The following is a 16,247-nucleotide window of genomic DNA, read 5'->3' on the forward strand; positions in this document are numbered from 1 at the left end:
AGCCATTTTTGTCTTGATAATATCTTCCATGTCATAGATATTAAAAACAGTGAGTTACGGGTTGCTAACTAGGATGTAAATGTGTTGATTTTAAATGTAAAAATGCCAACAGTGCTACAATAATCCATTACTAACGCTGTTTTGCCAGGTCACCATGAAATTCAGGATCCACGAATAGGTTTTGATGTGGCTTCCTCTCTTCCTCTGTGGCATGATGCCACTGTCATGTAACTTGAGAACACTGTGGCATGTTGTGCCTTGATGACTTTTCAAAGTAACACACTCACTGTGGCACAGTTTGTTATTTTTGTACAAGGCTCGGGGCCATCACACCTTTTTGCTGGAACTATGCAGTGCAACAGTCCATTGCAATGCGATGCCCGGATCAACCTTCCCGGTGTCCCCGCAGCATCATAATGAGACACTCTGGATGAGAAATATCTATGTGATGCTGTAGACAAGGCATGACACTTCAGCGGAGAAGGGCTGAGATCTTGAAACCAGCCACATTTGGCTCTGCGGGCCTGCTGCTGTGGGAGCGACAACTGAAAACCAAGGGCGGGGCAGGATGTGCGGTGAGGGACTCACTGTTCATCCCTCGGGGAAGATACACGTGGGTGCTTCTCTGTCTTAGGGACTTGACGTGGGAGAGGAGGAGGCATCATGAGGTTGCCAGAGGTGGGCAGGCGCTGAACTTGCGGGTGCATGTGCGGGGTGTGCTAGCTACCTGCCTTCCACTAATGGGGGGGAGGGGACGGCCCAGGCCCCGGCCGCAGGCCCAGACTGCAGGGGTGTGCGGTGGGAAGGGCGCCCCGCCCACGCTTGGGCGGCTGCTCCCGGGATTGGCAGCGGCGCGGCCCCAGGAAGCGCGACGGCAGCAGGAAGCGAGTCGGCCGGAAGAGCGGGAGGCCCGTGTCCTGCGCAGCCGGCATGGAGGGGGGCGGCGGCGGGAGCGGCCCCGCGGTGAGGGGCGCGCAGGGACGCGGGGCGGCCTCTCCTGACGGGCTCGGCGGGGGAGGAGCCGCGGTGACGCGCAGGGGCGGCCGGGGAGGGAGAGAGGCCTGGTAGGGAGCTGTGGTCGGCGAGATGGGGGCGCGGGGCAGCGTGGGGGCGGGGGCCCTTCCCCTTCCGCCGAGGCTGGGGGTGCTGCTTGGTTCCCCCGAGACTTGATCCCTGTCTGCTCAGCAGCGCGGGGGGCAGGCTGATCCGCTGTCCCCTCCCCAGCCGGACTGGGGTGTCAGTAGAGGGGCGCCAGTCCCCCTTCGTAAGGCGAAGGCACCGGTTCCGCAAACTCCACTGGTGCTGTGCCCGCTCCCTTCATAAAATAAAGGTCCCTGCCCCCTTGCCACTGTTCTTGGTGTCCGCCTCCAGCTGCTGCTGGTGTGTTGGAGAATAGGTAGAAGCGGTGGGCTTCCCTGTTGCTTCTCTCTCCTCGCCTGCTTCTTTTACCTTGCTGTAGCTTTTCTTTGTACTGTTTCCACCCACACTTTCTACCCCCAATTTTACTCCGCATTTAAGATATGAGAGAGCCAACAAATGGCCTCAGTCTTTGCCGGGAACTTCACAGAAATTTGGAAAGAGTGTATTAAATTGGGCCCTTGTGAAGGTGGCTGAGAGTAGGGAAAGGAGAAAATGGGTTGCATCTGGAAACAAAATATTGTACAGCTAATGAAAAATATTGTCAGAGCAAACTGAAAGATGGATATACTTGTAATGACAAGTATGGTGGTTAGCAACTCCTTACTCAGTTAGGAGTGTCAAGTAGATCCTATTATGAATAAGAACTTTTTTCCTTTTCTAAGCAGATTTAACCATATAGTCAAACAACTAAGGGTACGTGTACACTGAAACACTATTTCGAAACACCGAGTGCTGTTCCAAAATAACTTAGTCTTTGTTTACACAGTGGGCAGTTATTTAGAAATAGTGTCAAAATAATCTCAAAGTGGAGGGTTTCTTACTCTGGATGATGTAACCCTCATTGTACAAGGAATAAGGAAAGTCAAGGAAAAGTGCTCTATTTCGAAATAAGTGCTGTGGAGACACTCCCTGTTTTGAAATAAGCTATTTCTAAATAAGCTACGCAATTGACATAGCTCAGTTTGCATAGCTTATCTCGAGTTAAGCTCTTCAGTGTAGACACACCCAGAATGTTTACATTCTTAACTGATTTTCAGTGTTCTACAGGAGCACAGCACCTGTGAAAATAAGGTCACCGGTGCCAAAATTACTGCCAAAATTACTGCTTACTGGTCGGTAACTGTAGTTACTTAAGTTTCAAAATCTTAGCCTATTTGTGTAGAAATCATTGTTTTTGTATTAAAATGCAGTCTTCTCTGAAGTAAAAAATAACAGTTGATTTTCACAACATTTTTAGAAAGGGAAATAAATATGTTTGTTACTTTCATTAGGAAATGAGCACAATATATTACAGAGTTTTTGTAACTTTCTCTTCATTGGTTGAATGAGTCTTGCACATTACAACACAAAGTTATACTCTATTTGTGTAAACATTGAAACCATTGTTACAGAATAGTTTTATTATAAATACATTCTTTTTTTTCTTAGACATATTCATGTGAGGTTCTGATTGCCACATAGGCAATAAATGCAGAATTAGTGTCTTAATTGATGCAAATTACTGAGGTCTTTACATTTACTGATTTGTTTATATTGATATATTGCTTCCCTCAGTCCAATTGTGCTGGGTGCTTTCTGCCTAGGGAAGACAAAACCCTTCCACAAAGTGTCTAATTTAAATAATATATATTGGTAAATATTTTCATTGTTAACCTACAGTGTAAAAATCACAGCCATGGCCCCCATGGACCTCATGCACAGAATTGGCATTGCGTCCACAAAGATAAAGATCAAATGAAAATGCAAGCAACATTTCCACTTCCGGAAGACTACAGTAACTGTGATATTGTCAAAGCTACACAGTAAGTCAGTTGGTATGTTCATATTAAATAATGGAATTTTTGAAAGTTAAAGCCATTTAAAATATTTTTCTTAACTGATCAGATGATGTGATTCCTCCCTTAAATATTAGAAAACTAAAACCATGCTAAAACAGTTATAGCTAAATTAGATTAGTTTCAGTTAGCGTAAGGTTTTGTGTCAGTCAGTGTTCTCTCTGATTTTTTTATGATCATGTGCGAAATGACTTTTGCTATGATTGTGATACATTACCTTCATATTGGTGCACATAACAAAAGTCATTCTGTACATAGACAGCGTGTGGTGGAGGTGATGTCTAGAGGTTGGGGGGTAGGAGGAGACTCCAGGTTGGGGCAGAGAGTTGGAGTACAGGAGGATAAGGGCTCTGTCTGAAGGTACAGGCTTTGGAGTGGGGCTAGGGATGAGGGGGTTTGAGTGTAGGAGTAAACTCAGGGCTGGGGCAGAGGGTTGGGATGTGGGCTGAGAGCACCGGCTGGGAGTGTGGCCTCTGGGGTGGGGCTGACATTTGGGGTGAAGGCTGCCTTGGGGAAAGAGGGCTGGGGGTACCTGTCCCCACCTGTAGCAGCTCTGAGGCAGCTCCATGTGAGTTGTAGAAGGACCTCTGCTCCAGTGCTAAGTTCCCATACAGCTTAGAGGAAACTTAGCGCTCTAACTCGCTCAGAAAAATGTTCACTTGACACAACAGGAAATGTTGCCTGAGTAGAAACTTCTGGATTAGACCCTTAGTGAGTGGTGGTGGGTTTTTTGTTTGGGTTTTTTGAATATGTGAAAACCTCTATATTGGAAAATACTGAAGAATCACATCTAAAACTGAATATTTTTCTTAAGATATGGCATATTGGATCGGTGCAAGGAATTGGTGGAAGCAGGATATGATGTCAGACAACCAGACAAAGAAAATGTGACACTTCTTCACTGGGCAGCAATAAACAACAGACTGGATCTTGTAAAGTAAGCTATTGCATATATGTGTGTATATGACCATATGTTTGTAAATAAATAACTTAGGCAAAATATTTTTCTTTCATGTTCACTTCTGTTATATTTCATACCAACTGAACCCTATAGTATATACTCTTTTTATATAGTTTTATAAAATACACTTACCTTTTCTAGTCTGCATTGGTTATACCCCTGAAATTGTATAGTTTACTGTTTACGTTCTTTGAGTGTGAATTTGTGCAAAACATGAGGTCCGGTATGTTCTGAACTCGCACATTTCTGATAGAAAATGAAATTTTAAACCCTTCATTTGACTGCCAATATCTTAATAGGTATTTCAAATGAGATTTTTTTTTACTCTCTGGAACTTCAAGTTACTTCCTTGGATAGTAGAGAAAGAGAGAGCAGTTGGAACTGCTTCTTTCTAATTAGTAAAATGGGGTATTAACATGGAACTTTCAACAAAGATTTCACATGTTGAGGTCCAATCAGGCTAAAGTCCATAGTAGTATAGGGTATGCAGTGCCTTGCAGAATTTAACCCTTTATATATAATGTTAATTATATTCAACAGTATATTTCTGTTGTTTTGTTTTCTCTAAGGGCTTAGGTGCATGGTGCATTAGGGTGTAACTTCTGATGAACACCAGCATATTGCACACTAACTGAACGATGTAGACCCTGCTGTTGTGCATTAAAGATTCCCTTCTGCATGTTAACGTAGTACTGTTTGTAACAGGACTACATCAGTGCACATTAGGGAACTTTTAGTGAGCGCCAGCGGTATCTGTGTGAGCCGGTTAGTGTCTGACTTCCATTAGAATTTACACCTCGCCGTAGTTCACTAACATCCCATGTAGCTAAGTCCTAAATGATTAGATCCATGCAGATGAATTGCTGTTGACTTAAGTGGGGCTTGGCAGAAATGCTGAAGTCCACTCACGTGAAGCAGCTTGAAGGGCTGGAACCTAAGCATCCAATCCAGCAAATATTTCAGCATTTGTTTGATGTCACTACCAAGAATGCACAGTGCAGATTCAAAATGTGGGGGGGAGGTCTAGGTAGTGTGAATCTAATGAATTGCATAGCATAAAAATTGCAGTAGTGCAGTGCTTGATGTCATAATTGCATTGCTGATACTGTGTTTTTTTGAAATGCCGCATCTTTTCAAAACAGTCATTGTTAAAGTAAAATTATCTTTGTGCATTTGCCTGTCTAGTGAAAGTATCATTATTACAACAATAATCATAAGTAGGGCAGTCTCTTCTCTAAGTTTTGGTTTTTCCATCTGTCTCTTATTTACTCAGTGTTTTTATTTTATTACTGTTAAACAGGTTTTATATTTCCAAAGGTGCAGTAGTGGATCAACTAGGTGGAGATTTAAATTCAACTCCTCTTCACTGGGCCATAAGGTATAGTTCTTACAGATGCCAATTATGCTTGTGTTGATATTAAATGAAACAATGCATCTGCTGTTTGCTTATTAGTTAATATCTCCATCCTAGTGAGTTCTGTATTTCTTTTATTTAGGAACAAAGAATTTGTAGCCTGTGTATGTATATTAGCACTCAAACCTGCCCTCAGATACCCAGGTTATGGAGCTTGCAAAATATGTTATGATTTAGTTATGTATTTTAGTCAGGTACATCCAACGTTTTGACCTATGCTATGGGTGGAGCAATGCTAAATATTCAGAATTTATCTCCAATGTCTTGTCTTAATAGGAAAAAAGATTTTTGTAATGTGTATTGCCATAATATGAGTGAAAATTCCTCTTAGTGGCTGTTAAGACACCATTCTGAAAACAAGTTAGTTGGCCACATGGTAACCAGGACTGCCCAGGATACAACATGGCCAACTAATGATTCAAATGTGTTAGCTTGTGTACTAGAATGGGATTTAAGGGAGGAACTCAGGCTTCAGTTTGATGAGCTTAGTCTGTATTAAAGGCACTGTGCTATGTCTGTGCTAGACACCTAAAAATGTGCAAGTTAGCACGTTAGTTAGATCAGGTGGGTGTAATGCAATTTCAGAACATACCCTTTGTCCATCAAGAAGACAGTAAGCTGGTTAGGAAATGAAATATAGTTTTTATCTACATAGGAAAATTAACTGAAATAGCTCGCTGTGTGGAAATTCTTATTCCAGAATGAATACCTTTTGTTGGTTTAATGTAATCAATTTTGAAATAAATGTGTCCACTCTGCGAGCTATTCCTAAAGAGCTGTTTCACTTCAAATTAATTAACCTGAGTTTTTAGTAACTCAGACTTGTGGTCTTAGTTTGATCACCAATATCCAGAGATATGATTCCAGTTTAAATAGCTGAACTGAAATGTTCCATAGATGCCTTGAGTACACACGAATGAGAATAAAATATTCATGATTATGCAAGCAAAAGACATAGACTTCTCACAGTAACTGATACAGTGTTTTCACATGTAAAATTTTAATTCTTTTGTTAACTATTAATTGAAATGCTAGGACAGACAGCAAAGTAAATTCTTAGTAAATATTCAGCACTGCTCTGAAGGTTTAATTATAATCATTGGTTTAAATATACTTTTAGAATATAGTCTAAATTAAACTTACCAAGTTTCTTTTAAAGCTTTCCCTGGGGTTTTCCACAGGTAGGTCAATCAGTCTCAAAATATATTTAATATGAATTAGAACAGTGCTCTTCCATAATTTCTTGTCTACTTATTAAAGATTTCCTATTTCTTTTCAGGGAAGGTCATTTAGCTATGGTTATATTGTTGTTAAAATGTGGAGCAGATCCTACTCTTATTGATGGTGAAGGATACAGTGGCATTCACTTAGCAGTGGTCTTTCAGCATATGCCTATAATAGCTTATCTCATATCAAAAGGCCAGGTATGTTTTGGATATGCAGCAGATGTCCCAAATGTATATTGTGTTGTTTCCTACTTAGTTGTCTGTTTTGCATATATATTTTATCTATTTTAAATGAAGAAGAGCCTCATTGGTAGGCAGTTTTTAAGGAAGTATTCACTGTGGTACAAGTTGTCTCTCTCTCTCACTCTCACTCTCTCTCACACACACACACACACACACACACACACACACACACACACACACACACACACACACACCCACCCCTCTTCTGGGTTTTTTTAACATCTTTCTGTCTTTTTAGAAGTCAAAATACATAATCAATCCTGTACAGCATCACTCAAACCTATAGTGCAATATAAATAACTGACATTAATTCCCAATAACTGACAATATATTCTTGAAACACGTACTAAAAGACAGTACTTCATTATTCAGTTAATAACTGGTATTCCATGTAGCAGTTGGTTATTTCAAGCTCACAAAACATATGATCCGCTTGACTCTCTTTAAATATTTTCCAGTCCTCTCTTAGCTCTTTTAAAAACTTCATCACTATACCCCAGCATCTAGCTAAATTTAAAGGTAGACATGAGACTGTGTAATTATTTGCTGGATAACATTGTGAAACCCTTACATGTATGTAACTTAATTCATGTGAGTAGTCCAGCTGAAGTTTCTCTTGTGAGTAAAATTGGGCATGTGCATAAGTAATTGCAGGATTGTAGCCTTTGCTCAGATAATGTTTTGTAATAAGATTTTACAGACTGATAAACATGTCTTCTTTCTATCCTGAACCCTATTGTATTAAAATAATTGTAATCTGTGGAGTCAAGGTATGGATGTTGTATGCCACAGTCAGGCTTAAGAAGACTCTTCCATTATCTCAGTTGCTATGGGAATCTTCAAATACTTAAAAAAATCCACTTAGATCCAATCTGTGTTCAATATACTTTATATTTGTAAATTAACCTGAATTCTTGCTTTCAAAATATGAATGTGCAATTCTAGTGGGTCTGTCTGTATGCCAAAAGGGAGAAAATAATTTGCAGCGTTCAAGCTCAGGGAGGGATGGGGAGGAGCTGAGACTGGGTGATGCTCGGGGGAAGAGAATCCCAGGGGCTAGGAGCCCAACTCTGCAGGTGGGGGAGGAGGGACTAGAGTATAGCCCAGAACACTGCCATGTGCTTGCACTGCTGGCCTATCTACTCTGCTGGAGTGGAGCCCTGCAACCAAGAACAGAACTGCTCTCCCCTGGTCTGGCAAATTGACTGTTTTGGGATGGATCAGGTCCTGAGGTTGCTGGACCAGGGAACTAAACTTGGACATAAAGACTCAAGAGAGAGGAAGGGGTAAGCAATTCCTTATAGGGATGTAAGTGACTAGTGATGTGACTAGCCACTCTCTCCCTCCCTCCCCCTTGCTGCCTCTGTCAGAGAGAGGCAGCAAGGGGGGAGAACAGGAGCCGGTGCTGGGGGGAGCTGGCTTAAAAGCTGGTTTTCCCCCCAGCATCATCTCTGTGGGGGGCAGGTGAGGTAGAGGCACACCGGGAAACAGCGTGGGCAGGCACTGAGCACTCTCCACTCATACCTCTTCTGCTGCGCTTCTGCTTTTGAAATGTATGAGAGTCCCATTAAGGCTCTTGTATATTTCAAAAGCAGAAGCCCCATGCTCCCTGTGGGGCTTCTGCTTTTGAATTGCAGCAAGAGCCCAGCACAGCTCTTGCTACAGTTCAAAGGTGGAGGTGCCTTAAGTAGGAAATCCCAAAGGTGGAGGTGCCTTTAGTCGGAGGTGCGTTTAGGTGGAAATCCCATCAACTATTCGATTAGTTAGTTAATCTAATTTAACATCTCTAATTACTTCTAGAATAAGTTCTAGGTTTTCAACTGGGCTAGCTCCGCTAACCTTACTAGAATTATGTCAGTTTGTGTCAGCTAAGCATCAGGTACACTATCTTCTATTTTCTGAACTCTAGCAAATAAATCTGTATGTAATAATCTCAATATCTTTTCATACTCAGAGTATAGATACAACAGATTTCAGCGGCCAAACGCCTCTTATGTTGTCAGCACAGAAAGTAATTGGGTAAGTAATGAATAATTAAAAAGTTACTAATCTTCTTGTACACAGATAACTGATAAGCTTTTTTTAAAAGAAGAAAATATATCATTTTACTGGGAGGCAACAAATGCCAAAAGTTTCATCCCAATTTACAGTTGACTGGTAGATCTCTCTCTTTTTTTTTTTATTTAAGAGTTGTTTTTTTTTTATTGAGGTAATGCATCTATAAATACAACTTATGAGCACTTCTATGAACCTGTATTTATTTCTTATTTATGAAGACTCCTACTACAGTCAATGGAGCCTTGTGTTTGCTAGGAAAAGTTCTTTTCTACACTAGTGCAACTGTATTAGTATTAATGGTCTTCAATGCCAACACCTACAAACCATCTCCCACAATCCCAGAAAAATAACTGAAAGTAGGATCACAATAGGAAAAAGGGAGAGCCCTAAGCTAGTACAAATTTAATTTGGTACCCTGTAAAACTCTATTTTCAGCTCATACTTACTAACATTTGAACAGCGGGGTATTCAATCTAGTTATTCCATCCACTTATCACATATTTGGGAGCAAAACTTGACAGTGATCTGATTATATCAACCCCACCTGCAAAACCAAAAAATGAAAATCTCTTCCCCTAATACAAACTATCAGAACCCTCCTAGGGAACAGAGCTTTCAGTCCTTTTTACATCTTTATTGTGCTGGTGTTTGCTCTAGCTGAATAATTGTTTAGCTTTTCAGCCATCAAACTTGTTGATACTAAGTTGAATTTGGAAACTCGTGCTATTAGCTGCTTAAATTATATACTGATATCCAGACTGTATGTGCTTGTGCACGTAGCTTCTACATACCTTTCAGATGCAACTACTGTTAGCTCACTTACTTGGAGAGCTGTGACAGATAAAACCAGTTTAATCTCTGGCTGACTGATTGCCCTATTTTCACATAGGAAACAATGCCTAGTACCAACTTATAGGATTCTTCATATTCAAGGCAGGAATCCCACTACTATGAACTGGAAAAATCAACCATTGTATCACATGGAACATCCCTTTGCTACAGCATCTCCTATGCTTTGGGACAAGAGCTTGACTTCCGTTTTCCAGACACAGTTGATGCCAATGGGGAGCTAAAAACTATATCCTCACAGAATGGAAACATTGGTGGAAAATTTACTTACACACTTAATACATTTAGGAATCCATTGCCGCATCTGCCTCCTTGTCCCCTTGATCACAAAAGGGGACCAGGCTCAACAGGTTACTCTCCAGACTGTCCAGAGTTCCTGTAGCTGTGCATTGGCTTGACTGTGTTTCATCCCCAAGCTGTGATTTATGGTGCACCGTTGCAGACAATCTTGGTAGAAGAATAACCAACTTGACATCTCAAGAGTGTTTTATAATTTCTAGGCTCCCCTGATATGGAAGTTACCTTATTATAGAAGCAGGACATCTAGCTTTGACATTTGTACATGAGAGAAGTAGAAGGTAGTGAAGTTTAGAGAAACAACTACTGCAGAGGTGGGGAACCCCTTTTTTGTTGGGAACCACTGACCCACAGAAAAATCAGTCGAGGGCCACACACAAAAAACCCTCACTAATGTGGTGCCCAACTAGAAGAAGAAAGACACTCCCCACATTCCCCTCACATACCAGAGCCTAGGGGAGCCCAGCCTAGTAGATTTTGTATGCTCCAGTCCTGTGGGGGGCTCTGAGCCTTGGGAGCCGGATCCAGACAAGTCAGAGGCTGCCTCTGGTCCCCAGGCCTAAGGTTCCCCACCCCTGAACTACTGAGATGTCATGATTAGAATTCAGGACTCTGTTACTCATTAGCTGAGTAGTCCTGGGCAAGTTACTGACAAATGTGTCCCTCTTTGTTCCCACCCTAAAAAAGTATAGGGACAATGATGTGAGGATTCATTTAGCTTATAATGTGTTTAAAAATATGTTTATCTCTAGTCTTAGTTGTCTCTTGTTTTTGCTAACAAGTCTGTATATCCTTTCATTTAGACCAGAACCCACAGGATTTCTTCTAAAGTTTAATCCTTCACTCAACACTGTAGACAAAATTCAGAAGAATACTGCATTGCATTGGGCAGTTACAGCAGGAAATGTTAGTGCTGTAGAGCTACTGCTGGATGCTGGATCTAATTTGGACATCAAAAATATCAAGGTACAATTCTTTAAATTACCCGTCATTCTGTGTAGTTCAGCAATGTGAAATTACTTCAGAAAACAATCTGAGGGCTCCATCTAATCATCTTTCAGGCACTTCAGATCTTAGTGTCATTATAATGGGGAATCTGAACACAAGTATAACAGTTGACTTTCTTGTTCAATTTTTCAAAAATGTAGGTGGGAATTTATTTTTGTGTGGTGTAGAGGTTGACTACACACAGCTCTTGGCTACAGTACTTCAGTGAACACCAATGTCCTTTTATCTTAGACAAGCCACTTCACTTTTATGGCTCAGTTTTCCTATCGGTAAAATGTGATAATACTTACTAGGGATGTTAACTATTGGGTATTAGTGTAAATGTGTAATTACTGGAAATTTTAGTGGTTACATGTTTACCTGTGGAAGTGGCAGGTTTAAAAGCCAGCTCGCCACAAGCACTGGGTCCCACCTGATCCCACTCACTGCCTCTGCTAAAGGCGCACCAGCTCAGGGGGTAGGCAGCTCTGCGGGAGTCAATATACATGAGGGGCAGGCGGCTCCATGGAAGCGGATGTACACAGGGAGCCAGCTTGAAAGCCACTTACTACATGTACCGGTCCCCACCTGCCCCGTCATCCGCTGCGCTGCTACCTCTCTTTCAGAGGCAGCAGCATCGGGGGGGGGGGGAGGTGACTCTGTGGAAGCTGGTGCTCGTGGGGAGCTAGCTCTTAAGCAGGCACCCACCCGCATTGGCTCCCTCTTGCCCCTCCTATCCCACGCTTCTGTCTCTATGGGAGGCAGGAGGAGGAGGGGAGGTGGCTCTGCGGAAACCAGCACGCACAGAGAGCCAGTACAAAAGCCAGCTCTCCGCACATGCCGGCCCCAACCTCACCCTCGTCCACTGCCTCTGTGGGATACAGGGTTGGGAGGATGTGCAGGTGGCTATGCAGGACCCAGCTCCCCGTGAGTATCTGCTGCCGCCTTCCCACACCCCGTGCTGTCTCGGATGCACAAACAGCAAGAGGGGGCAGTGCATGTAGTTGATAGGATTAACTGATAAACCCAGGTTAATTCATGTAATGGACTACGCGATGACACCCATGATACTTACCACTGATGGAAATTGTGAGGATTAGGTACTAAGGCAGAGATTTCCTAAAGTGACATGTCATTTTAGCTATCCAGACTGAGACCCTTAAAGAGAGCTTATTTCAGTGTGGACGGCCACTCTGTTCTTTTTCATGCGCTAGCTTAATCCGAATGAGTGCATGTCTGCCTACCCATACTTGGAAGCACTTCATATCTTCCCATTTTCATGTGAGAATCCTAGAATATCATACTGTTTATACTTGTTTTGCCTTACTATTGGGAATGTAATATTTCTTCGGCTTTGCTAGAACTTCTTATTATTGCATCTTTTCATAGTCAGTATATCTGATCAGATTTGTTGGCTCTGAAAACATTTGCAACAAGAACTACTTGCTTGTCTTAATTGTACTGTGCCTATGCAGTCAATCTGCCACTAGTAACCTAAATTAGTTTGAAAAACAAACTTGCATCAAATTATTCCATTTTTCACTTCATAATATTTGTTACTTCTTGGGTATCAAGGTAGTTATTTAAGCGTTCAATACGTTTAGAAAAATAAATTTTAATTTCTGTTTTTAAAGGGAGACACACCACTTGACCTTGCTCACCATGTTCAAAATCGCTTGATCATTCATATGCTAACGGAAGAAGAAAAAATGAGAATTAGAAAAAACTCTAGGTTATTCATGATGTTAGCAAAATATGAGGTATTTTCCTATAGGAACAATTAATGCAATAAATCAGTGAACATTTGAAAATGCATGTTAATGTTTGAATTCTAGAGTATGATCTTGCTTCTGCTGAAGCCATTGGGAAGAGTATAGGGTTTATTTTTAAGTGACTTTTGAGGTGGGGTTCAATTTCTGGATGCCCAACTTAAGACTTCTAAGAAGGAGTCAGGATTTTAAGATATCTAAAGTTGGGCACATAGAAATCATTAGCAGCTTTTGAACATTTAGGCCTATGTCCTTATTCTTGTGTAAATATTGTTAAGTGGTCGAGCACTCCTCTGTATCTGTTTTGGGAGTTCGTATAGTCATAGTATGTAAATTGTTTTATGTGATTTAATTCCAGTAAGAAAAATAAACTGGTTTCAAAATGTAGCTTGAGAATTTTTTTGAGATGTGCAATAAGAAATTAATCTTTGCTGAAATTTTAGTACTTTTTATTAGGTGGTATGATGGGAATTTTCTTGAGTAATGTGATAAAGAGTTAGAAAATTTTATAATTTTAAGTGTGGTAACAATTTAATTTGTAGTTTTCCATTCATTAGAAAAATAGTACACTTATTTCCTGTGATACACAATTTTAAGAGAAACTTTGAAACTATAGGTTGAACTTCTCTAGTCTGGCACCATCTGGACTTGACCAGTGCCAAACCAGAGAATTTGCCGAACAAACTTGGCTGCGCCCATAAGTGGACATTGACTAATTAAAATCATGCCAGACCAGAGAGTGCCAGGTTAGAGAGATGTTCAACCTGTAGTAATTTTGTATTTAGTTTAAGAAGTTTAACATAATCAGTAATATTGTATTTGTATTGCCTTTGGTTTAAGAAGTTTAAAATAATCTGTTTTCTGTTCCAAAAGACTGAGGAATAGATGAGTTAAAGATGCAGAAGTAAAACTTGAATGCAAAATGTAGTGATATTGCTCTCCTGATTTGTTTTGTTAGTCCTCAGAGAATCTTTTTTTGTCTTTGTATTTCCATTAATTTTTGTGTCTGCTGTCATCTGCTGCTTTGTACTTCGTGTAATACTTTTGGTATGGTGTTGTAACAGTAATCTTTTTTTTAATAGTTTTTTCTGCTATTGATGTCTTCCTTGACACTCATATGGGCTATAGGGTACATAGCGGATTTAAATTCTGATTCTTGGCTTTTGAAAGGAAGCATGCTTCTCTTCATATTTTTCGGGATGGCTCTGCTTACAAGGTTTGTGCACTTACTTTTCTGTGCATGTATTTATATAAGAATTATTATTGTTTATCTCTTACAGTATTCCCACAGAGGGTCTTATAGGTTCACTTTAGCTGAAGGTAAATTAACTGGGTAGTAGAAAATTAATTATTTAAGTTTTGCTTTGTTTTTAAAGAATCCTAAGGTGAAATATTTATTTAAAAAAAGATGCTAACAAAGTTACAAATATAAAAAACTCTTTAATCTTTCTGTAACAGTAAATGTAAGTGGTAGATAAGAATTGTTCAGACATACTGTTCCATTTTAAATGAATGACACATGCAAAAATAAACTAAACATGACTATTGTTGAGGGTCTGATCTTGATACATGCTGAGCTTACCCTGTCACAGTAATTACAGAAATGTAAGTTAGCTATCCTGGATTTTGTCTGAGAAATCTTCCCCCCCCCCAAATTACCCCCCAACCTGTATTTCATTTCAACACCTTGCATCCAGTATCTGCTTTTGTGTAGGAGTTAGCATAGACAGTACCCTTGGCATGGCATAGGAACTGGATTCAATAATGAAGCCAGTTATGATACCATGTATTAGATTGAAACATAGTTGTGACATTTCCTTTACAGTGAACCACTGTAGGTGACGTGTCACAGAACGCCACAAAAGCTTTTTGAACAGTAATTTTTAATTCAGTTTAAATGGAGACTTAAAATGACCATGAGTAAAGAGTTTATAATATATTTTTAAATATTTTCCTGTGAATGTATATGATTTGGAAGTAGATATTTTTTTCATGTCTTTCAGGCATTTTGTGGGACTCAAGAGCCTAAAATATTTACCAGCCGTTTTCATGCTAAGTTCCATTTTTTGGATGTCTATGACCTGGTTTGTCTGGTTCCTGCCTGATATCCTTTATACTCAGGAAGTGAAATGCCAAATCAATTTGGGCTCCAGTCCTGCAAATACAGGCAGTCCCCGGGTTACGTACAAGATAGGGACTGTAGGTTTGTTCTTAACTTGAATCTGTATGTAAGTCGGAACTGGCGTCCAGATTCAGCCGCTGCTGAAACTGACTGCCAGTTCCGACTTACATACAGAATCAACTTAAGAACCCCAAGCGTCCCCAGGTCAGCTGCTGCTGAAACTGATCAGCGGCTGATTCCAGGAAGCCCGGGGCAGAGGCTTCCTGTAGTCAGCCACTGGTCAGTTTCAGCAGCAGCTGACTTGGGGACGCCTGGGGCAGAGCAGCTAGGGTGCTGCTGGGTTGGTCCAGTAGCGCCGCCGCTGGACCAACCCAGCAGCACCCAAGCTGCTCTGCCCCAGGTGTCCTGATTCAGCCGCTGCTGAAACTGACCAGCAGCGCCCCAGCTGCTGTACCACAGGCGTCCGGAGCAAAGCCGCGGAGCACGGGGGCAGCGGGACAGCCCAGACGCGCCGTGGCTGTCCTGCTGCCCTTGGGCTCCGGGGCTTTGCTTTGCTTTGTTCCCCGTCCCTCTGGTCTGCAGACCAGGGGGATGGGGAGCAAAGCAGCGGAACACGCGGGCAGTTCAGACGCGTCTGGGCTGTCTGCTGCCCGCGTGCTCCGGGGCTTTGCTCTGCTTTGCTCCCCGTCCCCCTGGTCTGCAGACCAGGAGGACGGGGAGCAAAGCAGAGCAAAGCGGCGGAACACGCGCGCAGTGGGCAGCCCAGACGCGTCTGGGTTGTCCGCTGCCCGCGTGCTCAGGGCTTTGCTCTGCTTTGCTCCCTGTCCCCCTGGTCTGCTCCCCGTCCCCCTGGCTGCGAGCGTGTTCTGCCGCTTTGCTCTGCTTTGCTCCCCGTCCCCCTGGTCTGCAGACCAGGGGGGTGGGGAGCAAAGCAGAGCAAAGCCCCGGAGCACGCGGGCAGCGGACAGCCCAGACGCGTCTGGGCTGTCCGCTGCCCGCGTGTTCCGCCGCTTTGCTTCCTCTCCCTGGTCTGCTGGAGACCAGGGAGAGGTCCCTGTTCGTAACTGCGGATCCGACATAAGTCGGATCCGCATAACTCGGGGACTGCCTGTATATATTATTTTTGTTACTAACATGTAAGTGTATATATGGTTGGTACTTTATTTCCATTATGAAGGGATGGTGTGATTTTGAAGGACTTTACCTGAAGGCTATCAATGGACAGAAATTGGGGCTTACATAATTAGAGACTAATTGCTAATCATAATACAGATTTTATTTTGGGGCTGTAGTTGATGGTATTGAGATTGGGCTTTTCAAGCTTTATCCATTATATTCTCAAGTAT

At 41.9% G+C, this 16,247-nt stretch overlaps 1 protein-coding gene across 5 annotated transcripts in view; it reads left to right on the plus strand.

Annotated features, from left to right (window-relative positions):
* Positions 1-548: 548 nt before the first annotated feature.
* The window catches only part of ZDHHC13 (zDHHC palmitoyltransferase 13), a 28,028-nt gene continuing 12,329 nt past the window's right edge, over positions 549-16,247 (plus strand). The window contains exons 1-10 of one of the 5 annotated variants that reach the window (XM_006111481.4): positions 549-678; positions 2,800-2,942; positions 3,790-3,912; positions 5,237-5,314; positions 6,630-6,774; positions 8,774-8,838; positions 10,827-10,989; positions 12,645-12,770; positions 13,862-13,995; positions 14,783-14,883. In XM_006111481.4, the coding sequence (XP_006111543.1) occupies positions 664-678; positions 2,800-2,942; positions 3,790-3,912; positions 5,237-5,314; positions 6,630-6,774; positions 8,774-8,838; positions 10,827-10,989; positions 12,645-12,770; positions 13,862-13,995; positions 14,783-14,883 (1,093 nt within the window). In that variant the 5' untranslated portion in view covers positions 549-663. Of the gene's footprint in view, positions 679-762; positions 964-2,799; positions 2,955-3,789; positions 3,913-5,236; positions 5,315-6,629; positions 6,775-8,773; positions 8,839-10,826; positions 10,990-12,644; positions 12,771-13,861; positions 13,996-14,782; positions 14,884-16,247 lie in introns of those variants that run through there. The other 4 variants (XM_075927719.1, XM_075927720.1, XM_006111483.4 and 1 more) reach the window with 4 other exon arrangements.

This window comes from Pelodiscus sinensis, chromosome 4 (genome assembly GCF_049634645.1).
Source record: "Pelodiscus sinensis isolate JC-2024 chromosome 4, ASM4963464v1, whole genome shotgun sequence".
Taxonomy (NCBI): domain Eukaryota; kingdom Metazoa; phylum Chordata; order Testudines; family Trionychidae; genus Pelodiscus; species Pelodiscus sinensis.